At 43.4% G+C, this 22,620-nt stretch overlaps 1 protein-coding gene across 1 annotated transcript in view; it reads left to right on the top strand.

The window, feature by feature from the left end:
• Window positions 1–570: 570 nt before the first annotated feature.
• The window catches only part of ephb3a (eph receptor B3a), a 56,106-nt gene continuing 34,056 nt past the window's right edge, over window positions 571–22,620 (top strand). The window contains 5 exon segments of the mRNA XM_034215223.1: window positions 571–1,120; window positions 11,328–11,392; window positions 14,216–14,888; window positions 20,350–20,483; window positions 20,485–20,506. Of these exon segments, the coding sequence (XP_034071114.1) occupies window positions 1,057–1,120; window positions 11,328–11,392; window positions 14,216–14,888; window positions 20,350–20,483; window positions 20,485–20,506 (958 nt within the window). The 5' untranslated portion in view covers window positions 571–1,056.

Here is a 22,620-nt window from a genome sequence, read left to right as displayed (position 1 = left end):
TGAGATCACTGACCATACTATGTTGTTGTGAAAAGTGCCTTTTATTTTGTACGTAGTCTAATTAATAAAAAATAAAATAGATACATATACATACATATCCTATATATAATATACTGTATAAATACATAATGTTATACAGGCTTTATTGTAAAAATCATAAATCTATTTCGAATTAAGCTTAGCCCGCAGTGTTACAACGCATATCAAAAGTTTCAAAACACAATAAATAAATATATATAAATAGATACAAAATCATGTAACTATTAGGCCAACATATTAGGCTTTTGTCAACAATGCAATGTTTTCCAAATAGAAACTACCTCGGCTACTGAAACCCTAACCCTAATATTATAGATCAATTAATCAATAAATAACAACTATTATGAAGAAAGGGACAACATCAACGTTTTTCTTTCTTCATTAACGTCACATTGCTGCTTAGTTTAATGCGATGTCTCTTGGGTGAATAAATTACCCCAATACCCGTTATCGTGCTATTATTTTGAAAATCCTGAACGGAAGCTTGAGATCCACAGTGTGCAGCGCCAGCTTGCCTCCGCCGGAAGCCCCAGCCCCTCGGTGTCTCTCTGTCCCGGTTGTTGCCATTCCGACGCACATCCCTCGCAGAAGAGCAACAGCTACGCGGAGTTGCCCAAAGTGGACTACCACAGATTCCTCTGCGGACAGAAGGCGACCTGATTCCCGGCTTTCATATCCTCTGCTCGGGGAGACCAGCAGCCGTGGGATGCGCCTGGACAGAGGTTCGGTGAGGTTAAGTCGGATAAAGAAATGAGACTGGAAGGGTTGCAGACTGTAAGCATCGCGTTCACAACTCCGGAGGAATAACGGGACCCTGAATGAATGTGAAATAAAGCGTTCGGTTATTTTGTTTTATTTATTTTTTTATACGGGGCGTAAAAGACCCATCCCCACATCTGAAGACATGAGAATTGGGAGAGGAACAAAAAGCTCGGCTGCGGTGCTCTGTGTTTGAGGCTCCATCCATTCGAAGGGTCCAGTCTGCACACCTTTATTCATGTTGCAGAAGCCTGTTTTATGACAATGGATTACTTGCTGTGGGTGTGCAGCCTCGTTGTCCCCGTGGTGCTGGCTGTAGAAGGTATGTGCTCTGATATTTGCATGACTACTTTGTTTCTCCTGTGAATGCACAATGGGATGGACAGCTTGGATGCATTCGAATTTGCAAGAAAACACACTATTGTCACATATTGAGAAATAAACACCATTACCACTAGAATAAATGAGTATTTTATCTGACAATTTGAAGCATATTTGGCTCAGTCTAATTTGCCAGTTTACACACCAGATCAGTCTTTAATGCTGAAATGAGATCCGTTAGCAAGAATCATGTTTTGGTTAATTAAAGCTGTTAATATAATGCTCTGTTGAATAGGCAATTTCGCTGAGTATCAATTGGCGCTGTGAATGTATTCCATGTACACATGTATCATTCCCTGTGTGTTTGATGTGTGTGTGTGTGTGTGTGTGTGTGTGTGTGTGTGTGTGTGTGTGTGTTGATGTGTGTGTGTGTGTGTGTGTGTGTGAAACCCCAGTGTTCCCATTGCGGCTGAAGCACTGCCCTGTTGCTATTGTCCCTGCTGTTGTTGTCACACCCACAAGCTGAGTGAGTGAGGGTGCCCACCTGCCCCCCCCCCCCCCCCCACCTACAGCACCACTGGTTATACAGTAGGATACAGAGGGGCGTCCCTCTCACACTGAAACAGGAACACACTGATGCATGTGGAAGGTTTCGAGTTGGGTTCTCCCACCAATCAGTGGTGTGTGGAGACCCAAGCGGATCAATCCCGGCCCCTGAAGCTCCACAGTCACATGCGGAACCCATTAGATGACAAGTGTGAATTAAAGGTCAATGGCTTAACAAGTATGCTGCAGCCCCTGGAAGCTCCCTCCATCACCGAGGGGAGTGTAGCTCCAGGGAGAAGCCCACCCTCCTGCCCAGCTACCGTAGCTACATTTCTCTCCCTTCTTTCCCTCCCCGTCCAATCTGCCTCCCCTGGACCGTGGCCAGCTTGATCCCTCATCAATTCTGGTGTCAGCAAGTAAATCAATGCAGCGGCAGCAGCCCTCCAAGTCCCAGTGGGCATCTCACGGCGTGATGATCAGCCCTGTTTCCCCCCCCAACCGGACCAGTAGCTGTTACTCACATCTCAGGGGTTAACTAATGTTTGTCCTCTGAGGATAAACATCAAGGGCAGATCATCGGATTGGGTTTAAACAGTTTTTTTCAGTTGCATGTCGTTTTTTTTAGCTGCTTACTCAGTGGACTCCAACACATTGCCTGAATCTGGAATTCGTTTTTTTTTTCAGATTGGCATGTGTTTGCGCATGGATGATGCAAGCTGGACTGCAACTTGTAGTGCGCTCCTGCTTATTTACAGACGCCGTTTTACTGTACGGTTACATTAAAAAGCTCATAAAATAGATGGATGACCCGTAATGAAGGGTTTCATAAAGTTAGACACAGCTATCGTGTTTGCGATTGTAGGGTAGGCATTTAGCGTCAGTTGATTTTCACATCAATAGAGCGCTTCATTGGCCTTTTCCCGCTTTCTATACATTAGTAAATCAACAAGAATAATTATCTGTTGACCTGTAAAAAGCAGATGAAAGCAGCCATGAAGAGAGATTGAATTAGGTCAGCTTGACTTGTTCAGAAAGTGCTCATCAAGCGTCAAACAGAGTATCACATAGACTGTATCGCTGTGATCCAATGGAGGGAAACATGCTCTGAAATACAAACAAACCCTTGCTTAGAAAGAGCCAAGGAGTCCATTTTTCCATCTTGATCACCCTATTTTTCCTCTACCTATTCATCGCCACATATTCGATCACCCTGTGATCACTAATGATGATGATGTTAATATTTTATATGTTTGCTTGTTGGCAGCGAGTGTCAGTGTACAAAACGATGCCTCCCTTTCATGGTGCACAAAGTGAATAAAATATTAGCATGTGTGAGCTCCCAGAGCGCACTGGGAATGCAGAGTTGTGTGGCATTTTGGCTCCTGCGGGCGTAAAGAAAAAACACACAAAAAATGACGGTACGGTAAATGCCACGGGTGGTGATGCTCTAAAGTTCCCACTGCAGTATTGTTTTCTTACCCCAGGGGCGGAATGACTCCACCGCTGCTGTGGTTTTATGGGAGATGAGGGAGATTTCTGGATTTGAGTTATAGCAGCAAGGCGATCTCAGAGGCACTGTACATTTAGCAGGGAGGGGAGAACTGTGGAACAAATGGGATCTTTTTCAATCTGAACCGCTTTCGACGATTTAGAGTTGACCATAACACACTTTGGTCAATAGAGTTTTTGGCCAACGATAACCTTATTATTCCCACGGAAATTTGAGAGTTGAGCAACACGTGAGCCTGGACTCAAATGGTAAAGGAATAATTGACCTTTAAAGGTGGGCTAGGTCATTTTGGAGAAACCGGCTCGAGTGCGCTAGAATTGGAAAATACACAACCGGAAAAAATCTGCCACTTCCTTACAGAGCCCCTCCTCCAACAGACACGATCGCGCACATGACCAATGAGGGCACGAGATAAGTTTGTGCACAGATGGAAGGCTGACAGGCAGGTAGGCCATCCAGTTATTTTAGCCGGACCGGCTCAGATGATTGGTCGTGCTTTTTACAGCGCTACAGCTTCCACAGATGACGTTTCTTTATGGATTTTTTGTTAAAGCACTTCAGATATTCATTGCTATCGGGATGTTAAGAGCATTCCATGGAATATAACACAAAGTGTATCTCGAGCCGGTTTCTCAAACTTACCTACCCCACCTTTAATGACCATTTGTATATAAATTCTTCGAGAATACCTTGCTTTTCCTGCATGCCTTCGTGGTGAACAAAGAACATTTATATACACCCTTCGACCAAGTCTTACACAACTCGTTCAGTATCATCCAAGTTCCCTTTATCCAGTTATATGCTCACAATTTTCCAAACACATGCATTTTTGCTAAAACTGCACTATTTGAAACACATTTCGGAATTGCTAGGAAGAACAGCCTACGTTAGTGTGAGACTGTTTACGTTGAATTTTATGACTCGATAAAGGAAACTGAGATAGTATGATTTGTGCAACAGTTGGTATGATTATGTTTTGATTTTGTTTGGCAAGAGCTAACGTTGGCCCCAATATCCTTCAATTGATCAAGACTTTTCAAAAATTTCGGATGCTTCGTTCATTGTTGAGGATTTCAAGAAACTAATACATTTTCCTAAATAATTCAAGCTACACGTGCTTGGTGGTAACAGGTATACACAGATTGATGTTGTGCTCTAAATATTCTTTTAACATCTGAACACAGGCTCAGTTGCCTTAAAACTACATTTGAAATAGGAATAGGTTATTTTTAGCTATAGCGTCATCCCCGCCCATTTATTACAATTCATAAGGACCTTTATTCGGGTTCTTCATTCACTGCTAAAGAATTTGAGAAAAACAAAAAAGAAATTGAAAAATCTAAGGTTACATGCTAATGGTATTTCATATGCAAAGAGTTATTTTGTGTTTGAAATATTATTTGTAACATCTGAACACAGGCTTAGTTTCTCTAATATGTAAATGTCCATAGGAACAATGTTATCTGTTAGCCTGAAGACATACAGCGTCATCCCCTCTAACTGGCTAATAATAGTTTCTATAAAAGTATGATTCTTCGAAATATTGTGAAGAGAGATTCTGTCCACTCCGGCTCCACGGGGAGGTCAGAGGTCATGTTCGGATAGAAGAGCGGCTCTGGAGCTGCGAGGGAGTCCGTATCTCCCTCAAGAATCCTTCAGCGGTGTGAAATCCCGCTTTCACAGAGGCTTGAACCCGGCTTTCTACGGATGTAAGGATGGTCAACCTGCTGCCCGCCGTGTGAGGTGAAGCCTGCTAAAGGAGCATCGGGCCTGTGGGTTAGTTGAGGCTGAGTGATTCTGTCTCGGTTGCCGCGGGGCGACCGGGAGAGGAGAGGGAAGGGGGGACACTGGATCAGACACCCGGGGGACGGGCAGTATCAGCAGCATGGAGCCCGGAAGCTCTCAGTCAGCTGTGTGCCACGAGTGCAGCCGAGCAGAGACAACAGACACTGATTTCCCTGATTAGTTCCTCCGCTCTGACTCAAGTCGTGCAACAAACAACCGTGTTCACCATCGTGTATTGGAGCAACCCAACTGCTGTCGCTCATGTCCTCACGCACACAACTACAGAAGGCCTTCATAAATTAGAGACAGGACTTGCTTTATGCATTTAAATCATTTTGTGCTTTATCTCAATTTTCAACAAAAGATGGAGGGAGCCACTTATTTATTGTGGAGGGGAATCATTTTTACATTATGCAGCTGTTTATTCAAACTTTTCTTTGCTCAAAATACTGCTATCTCCACATTAAAGTATTCTGGTTACAAATCACAGGCTTAATGCTCCCCATAAAGAAATTACAAAGTGACTATGAGTTCATTAGCTCCTTCTTAATGGATCGTCATTTAATGATCGTTAATTCAATGTACTTCATTCTTTAATTTATACACCACCAAATGAGCTGGACTCCAGTTACATAGAAAAGGCCTTTTTCAGGGCCACACTTAACCCCTTATCTTATTCAAATATCCATAGTTTGATATCCATCTAGTTGTATGCCAACACATGTTGCTTTGTGATGTTAAACATTTTTTTGATGGATAAAATAAATCATATTTGGCATATCAAAACTGTTTAAAGAGCTCAATCCATGGAGAAATGCACAAAGCCAATATTCAGAAACACCTTTAAATGATCTGTTATCCTGACTGTTATGACTTCCTATAAGGTATACATATACAGTAGAAGTGATTCCCTGGCAGTGACAGTGGAGAAATGTCCAGAACGCAGATATAGAAGACTGGTAAAAACTGACTAATAAGAAGAGATTTTTTCAGGAGGATGTCGAAGACACAGGCGCAAAAACAGAGCGTTTCAGACAGAGGGGGAATACAGATATATTTAGAAGACAGTTTTAGGAAAATAATCTATTTTTTTTATATTAGAGCATGTCAAAATATTCTCTTAGAAACCCAATATAGAAGTATGAACCTGAAAATGTGCATATGATGTCCCCTTTAACCAATAACATTCATCTTAAAGTGGAATACATCCAACATTAATTCATGATTTAAATAAAAATGTATCATGCTCTAGTTATGCATTACTTACAGTTCATTGGGTTTAGAAATATACATATTCCATTTTTTCTTTGCTGAGCTTTAGATACAAAGATTAATTCCACTTTCATGTTTGTTAGATACATCTGAAGCTAGAGCCAGCAGCTGGCTATCTTAGCTTAGCACAAAGACTGGAAACAGGGGCAAAAAGCTAGCCAGGTTCTGTAAAAAGCAGACATAGACCCGCTAAAACTGGTTGTCTCACCATATCCAAATACATGGTCATTTATCAAAATCTTCAAAGTAATTAAAGCCAGATAAATGTAGTAAAAATGCAACATTTGCCTCTAAAATCTTTGAAATAGACGCATAAACTAGCAGCAAATGGCTATATTCGAGTCAACTTCAACAACTTAAGAAATGTTGAAGTAAAGTACTTGAGTATTATGTTCTTATTTATTATGCACTTATGATAAAGCGTTAATGAAATGTCCACTTTCTAGCCATGACAGCTCATTATCTGTATAACCTAAAATTATTCTAAAGGGAAACAAAATGCTCAGAGAACATGCCATACATAGTTAATCACCGCACATCAAATACCAGCGGTCAACTCTTTTCAACTTGTTTCCATTTACTGTACACACACCGCCAGGCTCATTTGCATTTAAAATAGGTAAGTAAGAAGCCCCCCCGCTTGCTTTGAATCTTGCCGGTATCTGCAGTGTGAATGTAACCACATGCAGCTCTACAGTGGTAGAACACCACAGATGTAATGTACCCTAGGATACACAGATCACTATTCATTATCTCTGTGAAAAGAAGAGAAAGCATTGTGGTTCCTCTAATGATCAGAGTGTAAACACTGCACATATCCCCCGCTCAGCGTCCTGCAGATGGACCCGTAATCTATCCACTCAATCAAACTTCTATTATTGACACACAAGCCAGTAATGTAACTCTCTAAGAAAAACCTCAACCAACACTCAGGCATGGGGACTATGTAATCGTAATACAAAAACAAACTTCATCCCTTACAGTTACATACAAAAAGACGCAATCAGATCACTGGTAAAAAAATAATAATTGGGGAGTAACTAGCAGGATACTAATGGTAAATGGACTTACATTGCGCTGTATCAGGTATTTTTTACCACTCAAAGCGCTTTACATACTACGAGTCATTCACCCTTTCACACCTCATTCATGCAGAGCAGTACCACTTGTTCGGGAAGCTATCATGCACACGCCGTTGGCCATTGGGAGCCACTCAGTGTTCAGTATGTTGCTCAACGATACATCCACATGTTGCCTGTTGGCTGGGATCGAACCCACAATCTTCTGGTTGAAAGGCGTCCACACTCCCTCACAGCCACAGTCGCAAGTCTAGCAGTTCATCATCATAGCCGTTAATTCAAGAATGATTTCACTGGGTGGAACTTTCTCCATCACTAAAACGGAGCATTTTCTATTATATTTTGTAGGTGATATGCCTCCATTGGACTCCTTTGTTTACTTCTGGCTAGCGCTCCAACACATTGTTCATGATAGGCTAAGGGGGGGGGAGGGGGGCAGAGGGTTAAAGAGGTGATGCAGCACAGGCAGAATGAGAACAATAAAGAGCTTTTAAGTAGAGACATTAAATACAAATATGAACCTGAACATTTGCAGAATATGTCCTTGCGTTCCCTCCTGGTCTAGGGTTACCAAAGGGAAGTGACAAAAATATAATAATAACCAGGCGAGAGAAAAGAGGAGAGGAGGCTGAGTTGTGAAGCCACAAGATGGTCTTTTAATTGAAAACATAAAGAAAGGCTCACCAGCCAATTTGCAAGGCAAACTAAGAACAACTTTCTTCTGAAAGAAAGTGACTAAATAGTACAATTTACAAAGACACATGCTGCATATGTCACACAAGCAGCCAGACGAGAAGGAAGAGAGCGACTGCAGCCTTTCTCAGCTCCCTTATGGAGGCCCTGATTGGGGATTGGGAGCACCTGAGGGATAGGCTGCACCTGGAGGGAGACAATCAGGGGGAGAGGGAGAGAGAGACACACACACACACACACACACACACACACACACACACACACACACACACACCCCAGCACCCACTATGGCACGTAACAGTCCTCTTTAAATAAAATAAGAACACTTGGAGCAGTTTTCCATGTCCTAAATAGTACACTAAAGTATTGTTTTTCTCCTGTATTTATTTGCATTGCATTTGATCATGGCGGAATTCCAAAAGTAAACAGGTTCCATTACTTACATTGTGATTCTCAGGTTAAGTTACTGAATGCATTTTTGTTTTTACCTGTAACTACTAATTATAACACTTTTTTGAAACCCCTCCCAACCCTTCTTCCACTTTGGGACAAGAACAAAGCCAGAGCTGATGATGTAGCTCCACACAGGTCAAGCTATTTGTTTACCCTCCTCCAGCAAAGCCAACAACAACTTGTGAGCAAATGGTGCACAGCAGGCACCGTGTCACTGAGTCTCTGCGAAGAAAGCGTAATTGTCCCAGTAATTAGTTGCTAACAACAGCAGAACAATGGGAGTGAGCCACAGCTGTATGTAGAGAGCCTGAGAGGGGGTCGTACCTTCTGAGGTGTAATGAACCCCAGGACCACCAATCAGGTGACGGCTGACTGACAGCCTTGACAACAATGCTCATTGATCCTGCTGTTTATTCTCTGCCTCACATCTGATTGTCTGCTCACATGTCACCTACTCGTAAGGTCGTAAACAGCGAGGTGAAGAAAACAACTGCTCAGATTACCTGCCATCTCAAGCCCCTCTCCCAATGGTGGAAAACCCATTCATATCTTGTATTGACTTTAGCAGGATAGGTTACAATCATCATTTATTAAAAAAGACTCTACAGCGGGAACGGTATTTATTGGCTCCAGTTCCAATTGGCATTTAGTGAAACCCTTATTTTGGCCTAGTTATGGCACCATGATACGCACATGTTGCAGTGAAAATGTAATTCTTACAATCAACAGGGAATGGACAATCTTTATCATTTATTAAAGTGCAAAACATTTAATTAATAGACTCAAGACTCCATCGACAGAAACAGTCATTTAACCTCCCCGGTGATTGCAAAACACTTCATTTAATCCTGACGGAAACAGAAAAACAAAACCGTCTTTGTTTAAGAGTCTTTAAGAGAGATTGAATCAGTAACAGATGAAAATAAAAGAAGCAACCATGGTAACATTTTAACAGTTTACAATGCTGCCTGGCACTTCTGTGAAGAAGAATAAACCCTAAAAAGAAATGCTCTCCAATGGCAATGGAAAATAAGTTTTGGCTATTTTTTACAGGTTTAGCAATGTTTAAAAACCTGCAACTACCTGCCGAATGACCCCTAACACATCACAGTCCCCCTGCTTCCACTCCTACTTATAAAATGGTTACTTTATTATTTGCCCGTTTTGTTAGTTTGTTTACCATATCATTACATTACATGTCACTTGTTAGACGCTTTTATCCAAAGCGACTCACATACTCAATACTGTGGGCAATCCCCACAGGAGCAATTTGGGGTGAAGTGTCTCAGGGACACAACGACATGCTGACTGCAGTGGGGTTTGAACCTGTGACCCCCTGATCCCAACACCAACGCACTAGTCCACTGCACCACAGCCTCCCATAAAGCGGCCTTGGGTCCCTTGAAAGGCGCTATACAAATGTAATCTATTATTATTAGTAATACTGGTGGGTGAAAGCCCTTCACCACAAATTTGATCTTCAACAAATCTCCCTGTGCTTGTATGACCTCTCTGAAGCGGTGCTATGTAATCTCCAACCTTTGTTCTTAGTTTCACAAATTAATATTGAAGTAAATAAATACACAAAGGGGTAAGCCGGTACACACCCTCATTCTTGCCCATTTATAGCACCATGATGAGCACATGATGCAGTTAAAACATAATTACTCAAATCAACAGGGATTTGGACAATCATTACGATTTATTAAAGAACATTTAATGTTAGGCTCTCCTCAAAGCCGCCAGACGCCGTTGACAGAAACAGTCATTTAACCTCCCCGGTGATTGGAAAACAATTAATTTAAACACGACAGCAAGCAACCATGGTAACATTTGAAGAGTTTACAATGCTGCCTGGCGCTTCGTGAAGTTGAACATTACACGTCACAAAATAGAGCCTAGAAAGACATGCTCGTCAATGACAATGGGAAATAAGCCTTGCCCCCTTTCCAACGTTTAAAGGAGCCCTATTCTGCTCGTTTTCAGGTGTATATCAGTACGTAGTGTCTCTACTGTGACATGTCTCCATGCTTTAATGTTCAGAAAGCTCTTTATTCTTCTCACACTGCCTGTGCTGCAGCGCCTCTTTTCACCCTCTGTCTGAAACCAGAGCCCAGTCTGCTCTGATTGGTTAGCTGGCCTGCTCTGTTGTGATTGGTAAACTGTTTACAGATGACCCGCCCCTAAGCCTATCACCATTTTTTGGAACTCTAGCATATAGAAGTGCGAGTGTTACGTACTGATGTCACTATGTCCCGGAAGAAAACAACAAGTCCTACAATGGAGGCGTTTCAGGGATTTTAGCCTTTGCAGACCATTTACATGCACAACTTATAGAACACACTACAGGAGAGGGAAACCCATCCAAAAAAACATATGGGGCCTGCATATACCTGCTAATTTTGGTAGGGGAAAGCCCCTCACCCCAAATTTGTTCCTAAAAATCTCCCTGTGCTTGTATGACCGCTCTGAACCGTTGCTAGTTAATGGAATATGTCCCATCCCAAGGCATCTCGGAGGAAGCTTTGTTCTTAGTTTCACAAATGAATTTTGAAAGGAGTGCATTTGTGAGTGCTAAACACAGAAAGAGAGCCTTAATTAGGCGCATCACAGACAGGCCATGATTGTCAGTGCTGTCAAAAACTGAGTGCATGTGGGTGGAGGTTGTGAAAGAGACAGACGGGAAGTATTTACCTGCATCTTTTGTGTGTGTGTGTGTGTGTGTGTGTGTGTGTGTGTGTGTGTGTGTGTGTGTGTGTGTGTGTGTGTGTGTGTGTGTGCTCCGTAATGCTGTGCAACATTTACCCCCCCTCCCCCCTCATACCATTTAATTCAGGTTTGTCAACTTTCCTCCTACTCTTAATTTGCAGAAACCCTTATGGACAGTCGGTGGGCAACAACAGAGCTGGCATGGACTACGTTCCCAGAGAGCGGGGTGAGTTAGTGTGTGTGTGTGTGTGTGTGTGTGTGTGTGTGTGTGTGTGTGTGTGTGTGTGTGTGTGTGTGTGTGTGTGTGTGTGTGTGTGTGTGTGTGTGTGGTGTGTGTGTGTGTGTGTGTGTGTGTGTGTGTGTGTTTGTGTGTTTTCTTCATTTAACAACATTTGTTCCATTGGCTTGTTAATAGAGCCCAGTCTGCCTTGAACAGCACACCTCCTACTGTTTTATATCTTTGTTTTTGCAGTGTATGTTTGCTTTCCCCGGGTACTAAAAAAAAGCTAATGAGAAACACATTGCATGGAAGAAATCAAAAGATTGTTAATGTTGTGTAATGAAAAAACGAAGGACTTTAAACAACAAAACAAGACGTGCGGATACACAGAGCAAATCCCCTCAGCTTGCCAGCACTATTAGATACCTCACATGTCTCCCCAGGATAGAGTAATTGAAAGCATGTGTCTTTTATAATATGGGCCCAGGAGCGCATTACAGACAGAAATGAGAGTTTTCAGTTGATACCCCCTATAGGAACGGTGAGAAAATAAAACAACACGAATTTGACCCCGGGGCTAACCGCCTGACAAACCTCCCCCACTACCGGCCAGTGTAATTTGTCTTCGCTACGTGAGCGCAAAGTCAGTCAATGGAAATGCTGGGTTTCCATGGAAACGATCTCGGGTAGCCCTTCCTCCCTTCCTTTTCCCCTTTCAAGGGCCCGGGCTCTGAATATCCCAGCATCCATGAAGTCATATGTCAGGAGTGGCGAGGCAGCCCCCCCCCCCCCTCACGGCTGACAGGCCCATACGTTTGGAGGGCCGGCAATTATCATATTTGTCAGGTAGTGCATCAACGTGTTGCCGGTGATTTACGACGCCTAATGCTGACTTGTAGGGCTCATCGTTTGGGAATAAATTGCGCAGGAGCTGCAAGACGTGAGATGAGTTATGCATTATTTTCTTTCAGTTGAAATAATCAATTCCTGGGAAGCTCATTTGTTATGGAAACGAAGCATTCTGTCGGAGAGGGAATTAGAGGGAAAAAAATGTAAAAAAGATTGACTCCTCACAAGGTTATTTCCTAATAGACTAAACGTATTGACCAATGGAGCCATTCATCACAGCCTGTAATGTTAGCATGTTGTGAAGCTGCACATTGACATTATTCAGATTGTTTAAATGATGTTCATGTCCAGGTAGTCGATAGCAGGAAAAAAGATATTGCCCCTAATGTCTAAGAAATTGGTGAATACATTTGAATGATTAACATTCATACAGTGAACACCACACTGTGCAAACACGAATACATAAAAAGGCATACCATCGCTCTCGCAATGAGGAGTGCCTTTGATATTTATGACTTTTATTAGACATTATTTCTTTCAATTATGATGTTTATATAATATATGATTATATAATATTTTATGATTTCATTGCACATTCTTACTTCTTATGTTTATATAAATATTTAATTTAATGATTTTAATGAGTTCCAAAGAGAGTATTTTATTATTTTCAAACATTTGTGTGTTTTTTCAAAATGTTTACAATCAATTCTTATTTTTGTATAATACCTTATCGTATTTCATCTTTTATTGCACATCCTTACTTCTTATTTATTTAAATATTTATCAATATTATCTTTGTATTCTATTATAATTATTTTATGAAATACTCAAATGGAACTGGCCGAAACCCAATTCCCCCCGGGACACAAAAAGTCATTCTGATTCAATCATGAATTCATGTCCACATTACCATCTGTATGTGTGAGAGAGAGCCGGAGACAGTTCCAACTATTTTGGCTTTAGCCTTAAAAAATGTACAATGCATTAGTTTCTAACTAGCCTTGGAAATAACAGCTTTTTGAAGTTTACTTTGGGCCCTTAAATCATGATTTTTTGGCCAACATTTCTGACGCTACATTAGTCCTTAAATGGTAATTTCCAAAGCTTAATACTGTAAAAAGACATCAGTCTGACGTGCATATTAACCACAACAGTTATCTGCTCTCAGGCTGAGTGTGTAGGCACTGGAAAAAGATATATAAATATAATATCATATATTCTGCGTAACATGAAGTACTCAGGAGTGCAATCACACTGACAGCATTGCATTTAGATGAGTATTTTAATAAATAACTCACTGTTTGCATTATAGATATACGGGAAAAGTTTCCATTTAAAGTGTAAAAATGTATGCTCTCATCCCTCCTGGAGCACAGATAACACATATTACTGAGGTATAGAAACCAAATCTCCTCTCGAGGATATTTCTATTGCACTGCAGCAGTTATAGCTGCTTCCTATAGGTGTGTATTATGATAAAAGTCCAACACACACAGAGCTGCAAAACATCCGTCTTCCTACAAACCTGCAACACGTGAGCAGCGTCAAATGTGCATAACGCGTGAAATGTGTTTTAATGAGACGTTTTCTATTAATAGCCTGTAATGATTGGGATTTTCTGAATCATTCATGTAATTAGAAACATTTTAGCTGCAAATTATTCCTCACACATGTACACAACCCCTCTGTGGGGGAGTGTGTGTTGCGTTCTTTATTATCTGCGGCAGACGTCACTCCCCTGTTTTTGGATGCCCTCTATACTTGAATGGTTTGCATTAGGATGCGTTTAACAGTATTCCACTTTAATTAACAACATATTGGATAAGGGGGTTTCTGCGCTGTTGTTGATGAATAAGTCTGTTAATAATAAGATAATCAATTAAATGTAGCCTGGTTTTATTCTTAAACACATTTTTCTGCATCAGTTGGACCCCCTGCCTTTTTGTTTGTCACAGTGTCTCTCTGTTGTCTCCACAGTGGGAGGAAGTGAGCGGCTACGACGACTCCATGAGCCCCATCAGAACCTACCAAGTGTGTAATGTCCGCCAGCCCAGCCAGAACAACTGGCTGAGGACGGACTTTATCCCCCGCAAGGGCGTGCTGCGCGTCTACGTGGAGCTCAAGTTCTCCGTGAGGGACTGCGCCAGCATCCCAAACATCCCCGGCTCCTGCAAGGAGACCTTCAACCTGTTCTACTACGAGTCCGAGGGGGACGCAGCCACCGACAGCAGCCCCCTGTGGAGGGAGAACCCCTACGTGAAGGTGGATACCATCGCCCCGGATGAGAGTTTCTCCCTCCTGGAGGCGGGTCGGATCAACACTAAAGTGCGCAGCTTCGGCCCCCTCTCCAGGGCCGGCTTCTACCTGGCCTTCCAGGACCTTGGCGCCTGCATGTCGCTCATCTCCGTCAGGGTTTTCTTCAAGAAGTGCTCCACCACAATTGCCAATTTTGCCGTCTTCCCCGAGACCGCCACGGGGGCAGAAGCCACCTCCTTAGTGATCGCCCCAGGGGCCTGCGTCAACAACGCCATGGAGGTGTCCGTCCCCCTGAAGCTATACTGCAACGGGGACGGAGAGTGGATGGTCCCCGTGGGCTCCTGCACCTGCGTGGCCGGATACGAACCATCCTCGGACGGAACCCAGTGCCAGGGTACGTGTGTTGTTGTTTTTTTAACTCGATATTTGGGCAACCAGTATTCTGTATACAGTATTCTCTATTGTACAGACAGACTTGAGAAGGGGAAATAGAGGGGATGAGACCTGGCAAATGGTCCCAAACCGGATTTGATGATGGGGACCACGGCACAGTACATGGGTCACCCGCTGTACCAATTGAGCTATATGGCGTCCATGTTATTTATTTTTTTGTTAAGGTATTTTTTGGGCCAGAGTGCCTTTTATGGAGATTTAGAATCGAAAGGGGGAGATAGAGGGGGTGAGGGGTGGCAAATGGTCCCAAACTGGATTTGAACTAGGGTCCTCCACATGGGGACCACACCACTGTACATGGGTCGCCATCTCTACCAATTGAGCTATATGGCGTCCCGTTTGTTATTATTTTGTTATTCTCTTAAGGTATTTTTAAGTATTTTGTTACAGGATTTTTTGGGCCAGAAAAAGCCTTTGTTGGAGATTGAGAATTGGATAGGGTAGATAAAGAGGACGAAAAATGGCTCGGGATTTGAACTGGCAGTGGACACTCCATATAGACCACCTCTAACTAGTGAGCGATACGTTTTATTTAACCAAACCTCCTTTATATGCTCGCTGCACGTCACCTCGGTCTGTGCCCTCTTCGCTGCATTTATTGTGTGGCTCCTGGAAAGGGGGTGAAGGAGGGTGGAGGAGAGTATGAATTAATGAGCTGTTGCAGAGAGGAGCAGAATACAAATATTGCGAGAGAGCGGTGCGGGAGGGAGAGAAAGATAGAATAGAGAGGCGACTCTTTTTGAGGAAAATGCAGATAATAGAAGGGAGAGGCGTCCGGAGAGAAAAAGAGATATTAGCAGAGAACAAGAGATAGTGCGAGGTGTGAATTGCCCAAGATGGGATGGTAGCAGCAGCCAAAATGAGAATAATGAAAAGGGAAGGGAGGGGGGGGACGGGTTACAGGAAGTCAAAGACAGACAAGCGAAAGCCTCGTCTCACCTGGGCGTGAGAAATAGTCGACACGCTTTCCGAGAGCTCATTCGTTGCCATTTGGCGGCTCAAGGTTAAAAGCTTGCCGCCAACGCTTGATAAACAGCTCTCCAGGGCTTCAGCCGGCGGTGGCCATGAGGAAGTGTAATTTCCTCCCGTTAGTTAATCTACAGGCGGCCACACTCATTAACACCATACAGACCCAACGTGAGCCAACACTGCCACGCTAACATTAATCACTCAGACGTTTCATTTCTTACCCGCTAACGGAAGGAGGCTAACACGAGAAGAGACAATGGAAGGTGGTGGTGGGTGGAGGTGGTGGTGAGGGGGGAGGGGGGGAGGGGGGGCATTCGTGTAGCGAAAACAGGAGAATCACCATGCCCTCCAAAAGAAGTTAATGGATTGAAAAAAGACCGCGTGGGTGATTCAGCACCCTCTTCCAAAAGGAGCGAAAGGAAAACAAACAAACGGAGGAAAATGATGATGCATTTTCTAATAGAAGTGAAATTAATCAGATCGCAGGGCCTTAAAGGTCTCGCTGAATTATGAGACAGAGAGGAGGAGAAGGAAAAAAAAGGAATGCATTTTCATCTTATCTTTGGCTTTTTATTGCAGGGCTATAGAGCTGCAATGTGGGGGCCATTAGCCGCGCTGATTTCCCTCAAAGTGCCATTGTTTGGAATTAGGGGTGGAAGTCGAGTTCAAACTGAAAGACCACTTAGCCTAACCAGTTAATCACACTCCATCGCTGGCTGGGATTTTTTTACGAGGCCCTCACGCTGACGGGACAGATGTTTGCCAGACACCCCCACTTTTACACCACCAGTTAGGAATGTGGCAACAGTAAAATATGGGGCTCTGGAGGCTGATATATCCAGACCTTTTGCTGCTAATCCCCTTTATCTGAGCCCTTCTTTAGTGTGGGCTTATGCTGGTTTATCCCTAAGACTCCGTATCAGCAACCTTCACCGTCACGCTCTGGAATTCAAATGAACCGCTCGGACACGTCCTATATATTTTTCCGATATCCTTTGCTAATTTCTCTGATGCCTAATTGTTGACAAAGTATACAGATTATTTACTTGAGTAAAAGTACCAATACCCCCTGTGAAAATACTAAATGTTCTAGTTAAATTACTACAGCGACAATGGTACTTAAAGGTCCCATGTCATGCTTTTCCGGTTATTACCCGTCTCCTTGTGTGTTATGAAGGTTTTTCTGCATGTAAACGGTCTGCAGAGTCAAAACCCTCAAAGTGCACCCTGTAGCGAGTAAAACTCTAACACAGAAAATACCTGTCTGTGCTGCCCCAGAACGCCTCGTTGGAGATTTCTCTTTTTCCATTGTTTTCTTCCTGGGTACAGTGACGTGCCCATACCCAAATGGATCAATCCGTGGAGCTCCACACACACACACACACACACACACACACACACACACACACACACACACACACACACACACACACACACACACACACACACACACACACACACACACACACACACACACACACACACACACACACACACACACACACACACACACACACACACACACACACACTCTCAGTGGCAAAACTGTGACGCGCTGGGGGGTGTGCTAGTGTAGCCTCGTAGCGGCGAAACTGTGGCGCACTTACACTGTAGGTGCGCCGCGTTTGGGGGGGTGGGGGTTGCGGGTGCTAGTGGAGCCTCGCAGATGGGGGTGCTTCAGCCCCCTCAGCTTCCCCCCCCCCTTCCCACGTCCATTCGCGATATCTCGCTGTCTCGTAGACCCACGCAGCAAGCAGGAAATTAACCCAGCTCACACTGTCCGCTCCGCGCAACGTCCCGCCAACACGGCACCCAGACCCCACGCAGCATTCTCATCTGTTTGTCCTTACTGGTGTCATTTTCTGGTTGCTAACGCTATTGTAACACATAATCACTGATGTTCTGCTGTAACGGTGGTAGACTCATCAGAACAGAGTGGGCGAGCTGACCAATCAGAGCACAGTGGGCTCACAGGGAGGGGGGGGGGGCAGGAGCTCCAACAAGCCGTTTAGGACAGAGAGTGAATACACATACTATACAGAGATGCTGTTTGAGAAACCAATGTGAGTTTGGAACATTGCACAATATAAATCTATTCTAGTAGACCTCAACAATGGAATTATGATCAGTAGAAATGGCCATGACATGGGACCTTTAAAGGGGATCTATCATGCAAAATGCACTCTTGTACGTCTTTTATACATGAATATGTGTCCCCAGTGTGTCAGGGAACTCACCAAGTGTCAGAAAACACAACCCTCTCTCTTTTCCTCCATACCCAAATCTCTAAAAACGGGGCTGCAACAGAGCTGATTATTATTTGAATTTTTCTGATGTCAGAAAAGGGGTGCTCCCCTTAATGGGCAACTCTCCACCTATCAGGGGAATGAGAGACGGTATCTCTGTGCATTCACAATGCCATCAATAAAATGCACCTGTGTTCGTCGTCCATAACATACGCCTGCCCATACCATAACCCCACCACCACCATGGGCCACTCGATTCACAACATTGACATCAGAAAACCGCTCACCCACACGACGCCACACACGCTGTCTGCCATCTGCCCTGAACAGTGAAAACCGGGATTCATCCGTGAAGAGAACACCTCTCCAACGTGCCAGACGCCATCGAATGTGAGCATTTGCCCACTCAAGTCGGTTACGACGACGAACCGGAGTCAGGTCGAGACCCCGATGAGGACGACGAGCATGCAGATGAGCTTCCCTGAGATGGTTTCTGACAGCTTGTGCAGAAATTCTTTGGTTATGCAAACCGATTGTTGCAGCAGCTGTCCGAGTGGCTGGTCTCAGACGATCTTGGAGGTGAACATGCTGGATGTGGAGGTCCTGGGATGGTGTGGTTACACGTGGTCTGCGGTTGTGAGGCCGGTTGGATGTACTGCCAAATTCTCTGAAACGCCTTTGGAGACGGCTTATGGTTGAGAAATGAACATTCAATTCACGGGCAACAGCTCTGGTGGACATTCCTGCTGTCAGCATTCCAATTGCCCGCTACCTCAAAACTTGCGACATCTGTGGCATTGTGCTGTGTGATAAAACTGAACATTTTAGAGTGGCCTTTTATTGTGGCCAGCCTAAGGCACACCTGTGCAATAATCATGCTGTCTAATCAGCATCTTGATATGCCACACCTGTGAGGTGGGATGGATTATCTCGGCAAAGGAGAAGTGCTCACTATCACAGTTTTTTTCAGATTTGTGAACAATATTTGAGAGAAATGGTTATTTTGTGTTTATAGAAAATGTTTTAGATCTTTGAGTTCATCGCATGAAAAATGGGAGCAAAAACAAAAGTGTTGCGTTTATATTTTTGTTCAGTGTAGGTATGGCCCTACAATATATTTTTAAAATATAGCATGATAGGTCTACTTTAAGTAAATGTATCAAAAAATAAGAAAATATTTTAAAGCAAAAGCAGCAAAACTTCACAAACAAGAAGCTGGAACTGTAAAATATTTTGTAACAAAAAACTTCTTAGCAAAATGACTGCCAATTAACCCACCCCTTGTTTATAAGTACTTAATGTTGGATGATGTAATCTATTCCAAACAACCAAGTAACTGGTAGATAAATCTGTAAAATAAATGTAGCATGTAACTACATTTGCTGCCAAAATGTAGTGGAGTAGAAGTATAAAGCAGTATAAAAAATACTTGGGTAAAGTACAAGTACCCGAAATGTGTACCTAAGTACACATTTCAGTAAATGTACTTACACTGAAACGTTGACTTTACTGTAATTAAATGTATTATGTCCACAGATTTCACATCTCAATAATATTGAGTTTAAAAAAAACATATTAGGTTTAGCTTAATATTATTGCTTTCAACTAACCTAATACAGTTATGTGAAATCTGTTGACATAATGCATTTAATTAAAGTCAACGTTTCAGTTTTCAGTGTCGCTACTATCATTTTAACTGATTTATTGGCTTATTATGGAGTTGTTGTGCGTTGTGGATGCTGTTTGTATTCAGCAGTGTGGTTTGGAGAGCTGGGGACACTCCAGACACTGATTGATGGGTTTAGGGTGTATCCCGTTTTCTCAGAAGCATTCTACATCCCTGTTTGTCTGAGTCCTGTCAGCGAGGGGGCCTATCTCCGTCTTCATCCTCCTCTTCAACACGAGACTTAGCTGTCATCCCAGCTCTCTTTTATACCGGGAGATTATTGTCATCTGGTAGAGGGAGTGAAAAGGGAAGAGCACATGCAAATGTAAAGATAAGAAGCTTGTGATGAAGTGTTTGCCATCTCTCATGGACCTATCAACGTTTTTCGCATTAATATCGAGCGTCGCAGGTGCAGTTTTTGTTCAGATGTGACAGCCTCTTGTGTTTTAAATGACAAGCACATTCTAGTTTTTGTTCTCATTGTCTTTTTTGTTTTTGTTTTTTTTCTCCCGCCCATCCAGCTTGCATCCCTGGGACCTTCAAATCCAAATTTGGGGAGGGATTCTGCACCCCCTGCCCATCCAACAGTCGCACCAGTGCACGAGGAGCCAATATTTGCCCCTGCCAAAGTGGCTTCTACCGCGCTGACAGCGACCCCCCCCGACTCCGCATGCACCAGTAAGTCATCGTCCACTGTGCAGGCTGCAATCCTCAATGTTGGTATTCTGAGAGGAGGCACAGGAAGCAGGAGTAATGTTTGGTGATTTGTCATTGCCATGTTTCAAAGATTAATTTAAAGGCTTTATTGTCTTATGCATAACAATTGTTGTGTCAACAAAAATCGTTATTCCCAGTACAACAAGGCATACAAACAGAAACAGAAGAAAATAGTACAATAAAGTAGTGTATGACCCAATGGTGTAACTAAAATGCAGAAATAAGTAAACTATGTACATGTAAAAACGAATAAGATGAAACAGAATGGAAAATGTAAAACTGTACAGTAACAGTTGAATAAAATACAGCTTATTGTAGCAATAGGTGGCATCTGTCATTGTGTTTAAGGGCCAAGAGGATTCAAATATAGTTTTGTCTGGCTAAGAAATCAGAGTTAAGATCTGTGGTGCTTCAAGTCATAAACGGAAAATATAATACCAAAGTGGCTTTTTTGCCTTTAAACTGTTACATGAATCATGATTGTTGGGTTCTTCTATTTTAGTAAATATTTCCAACAATTTGCAAACCATGTTGCTGTCGTCATACATCCTAAATGGACTGCAATATTAAGCCACATTTTTACAGTACACTTTTTTGGATCTTGATCCGTTTTAACCAGATGTCTGGATGTCGAGTGATCAGAGATAACTGCTGAGCAAACATGAGGGCAGCTAAGCAGCACCAGAGAAACGCCTGTTTTAGCATCAAACTGCTTTACTCAATGTTATACCAGTTTGATTCACATGGTCCGGTTGTTTAAGGGAAGCGTAGACCTCTGCTGATGATTCGGCTCACGGTAAACAATGTTATCCTACTCGGGAGAAGGATCCTGAAATGACAAACCCCTATTATGCTCCTTCACAATGCCACAAATCACCATCTTTTGTTATTGTTTAGGCAGAAAATTACATATTGTGCGTTTACGTGGCCAAAAGCTAATCTATATCTTTATAGTAACAAAACAAAGGGCAATGTGAGAATGGGAAAGAAATCGCTTTTAGTGATTTGCCTTTTTTTGTGTGAAAAAGCTTTAAAAACACGCTCAGCCCCAAACACAGGACAGATCATGTTAGCCACTAGCTAGCGCACCGTGTGTCGTATTTAGCTAAAGAGATAGCTAATTCCCTCGCTCCATGATCCAAATGGGAACGGTCCGTTTGGAGGTAACTAGTCTCTGTGTTGCTGACCGCCTCTGAGAGGAGTCCCGGCAGTGGGACTGATGGAGAGCGACATGTGCTGCCTTGGCCATGTAAAATCCCCCCCCAGGGGCCTCCGGCGCATTAAATGACACACAGGGCCCGCAACTGTCTTCCCCAGATCCTCGTCACAGGAACACAGTGGACTCTGACATTGACCAGTGCGCACAGACAGGCGGTCAGAGACTCAAGCAGCACCTCCGACTCAACACACACAAACACACACACACAAACACTCTGACAGCCCGTCGGGACAGAGCTGTCAGAGCTGTGCCAAGCTGCCTGCGCTTTGTGTTGCCTAAGAGAGGCTCAGCCAGTCAGTGGCCGGCGGCTTGGACTCAGCGTGTGTTTCAGACGGGTGTCCAATTAGAAGAGCCTCCACTCTGAACTGTGCTCGCCTAATTAGAAAAGACGGGGTGAGGGAGCGCGTCTCAGGGGGAGCCGGCCCACGAGCTGAACTCCGAGGACAGGCAGTCTTGGCCGACAAGCGCTGTTGGCCTCCCCCCACCCCCCCCCCTCTACGCTCTGAGACAGGTTCTGCCACTGGAAGCTTAGAGAGAGGGCCCTTCTCTTCTTTCTGCTGCCTCCCTGCACGGTTATCACACCTTATCCAGCATTTCAAACACTCGGCACTCAAATCACAGCACTTCATACTGAACCGTGGTGGCCCTGGGTTTTACCGATACAAGAACATGACGTTCTACCAAGAGTGGATTAGTTCCTCATGCGACATGAAGGGGGGGGGGGGGGGGTATGCATAGGAATGAATCATAAAGGTTTAAGGCTGGGGAAAATGTATCCATGAATCCAGATTCTTAAGATTCTGAATTGATTCACTTTTTTAAAACTCTTTGTTTTTCTACAAGTATATGTATATCA

Source organism: Gymnodraco acuticeps, unplaced genomic scaffold, assembly GCF_902827175.1.
Source record: "Gymnodraco acuticeps unplaced genomic scaffold, fGymAcu1.1, whole genome shotgun sequence".
NCBI lineage: Eukaryota > Metazoa > Chordata > Actinopteri > Perciformes > Bathydraconidae > Gymnodraco > Gymnodraco acuticeps.
Note: the sequence above shows the minus strand (reverse complement) of the source record. Positions and strands in the feature narration are given on the sequence as shown.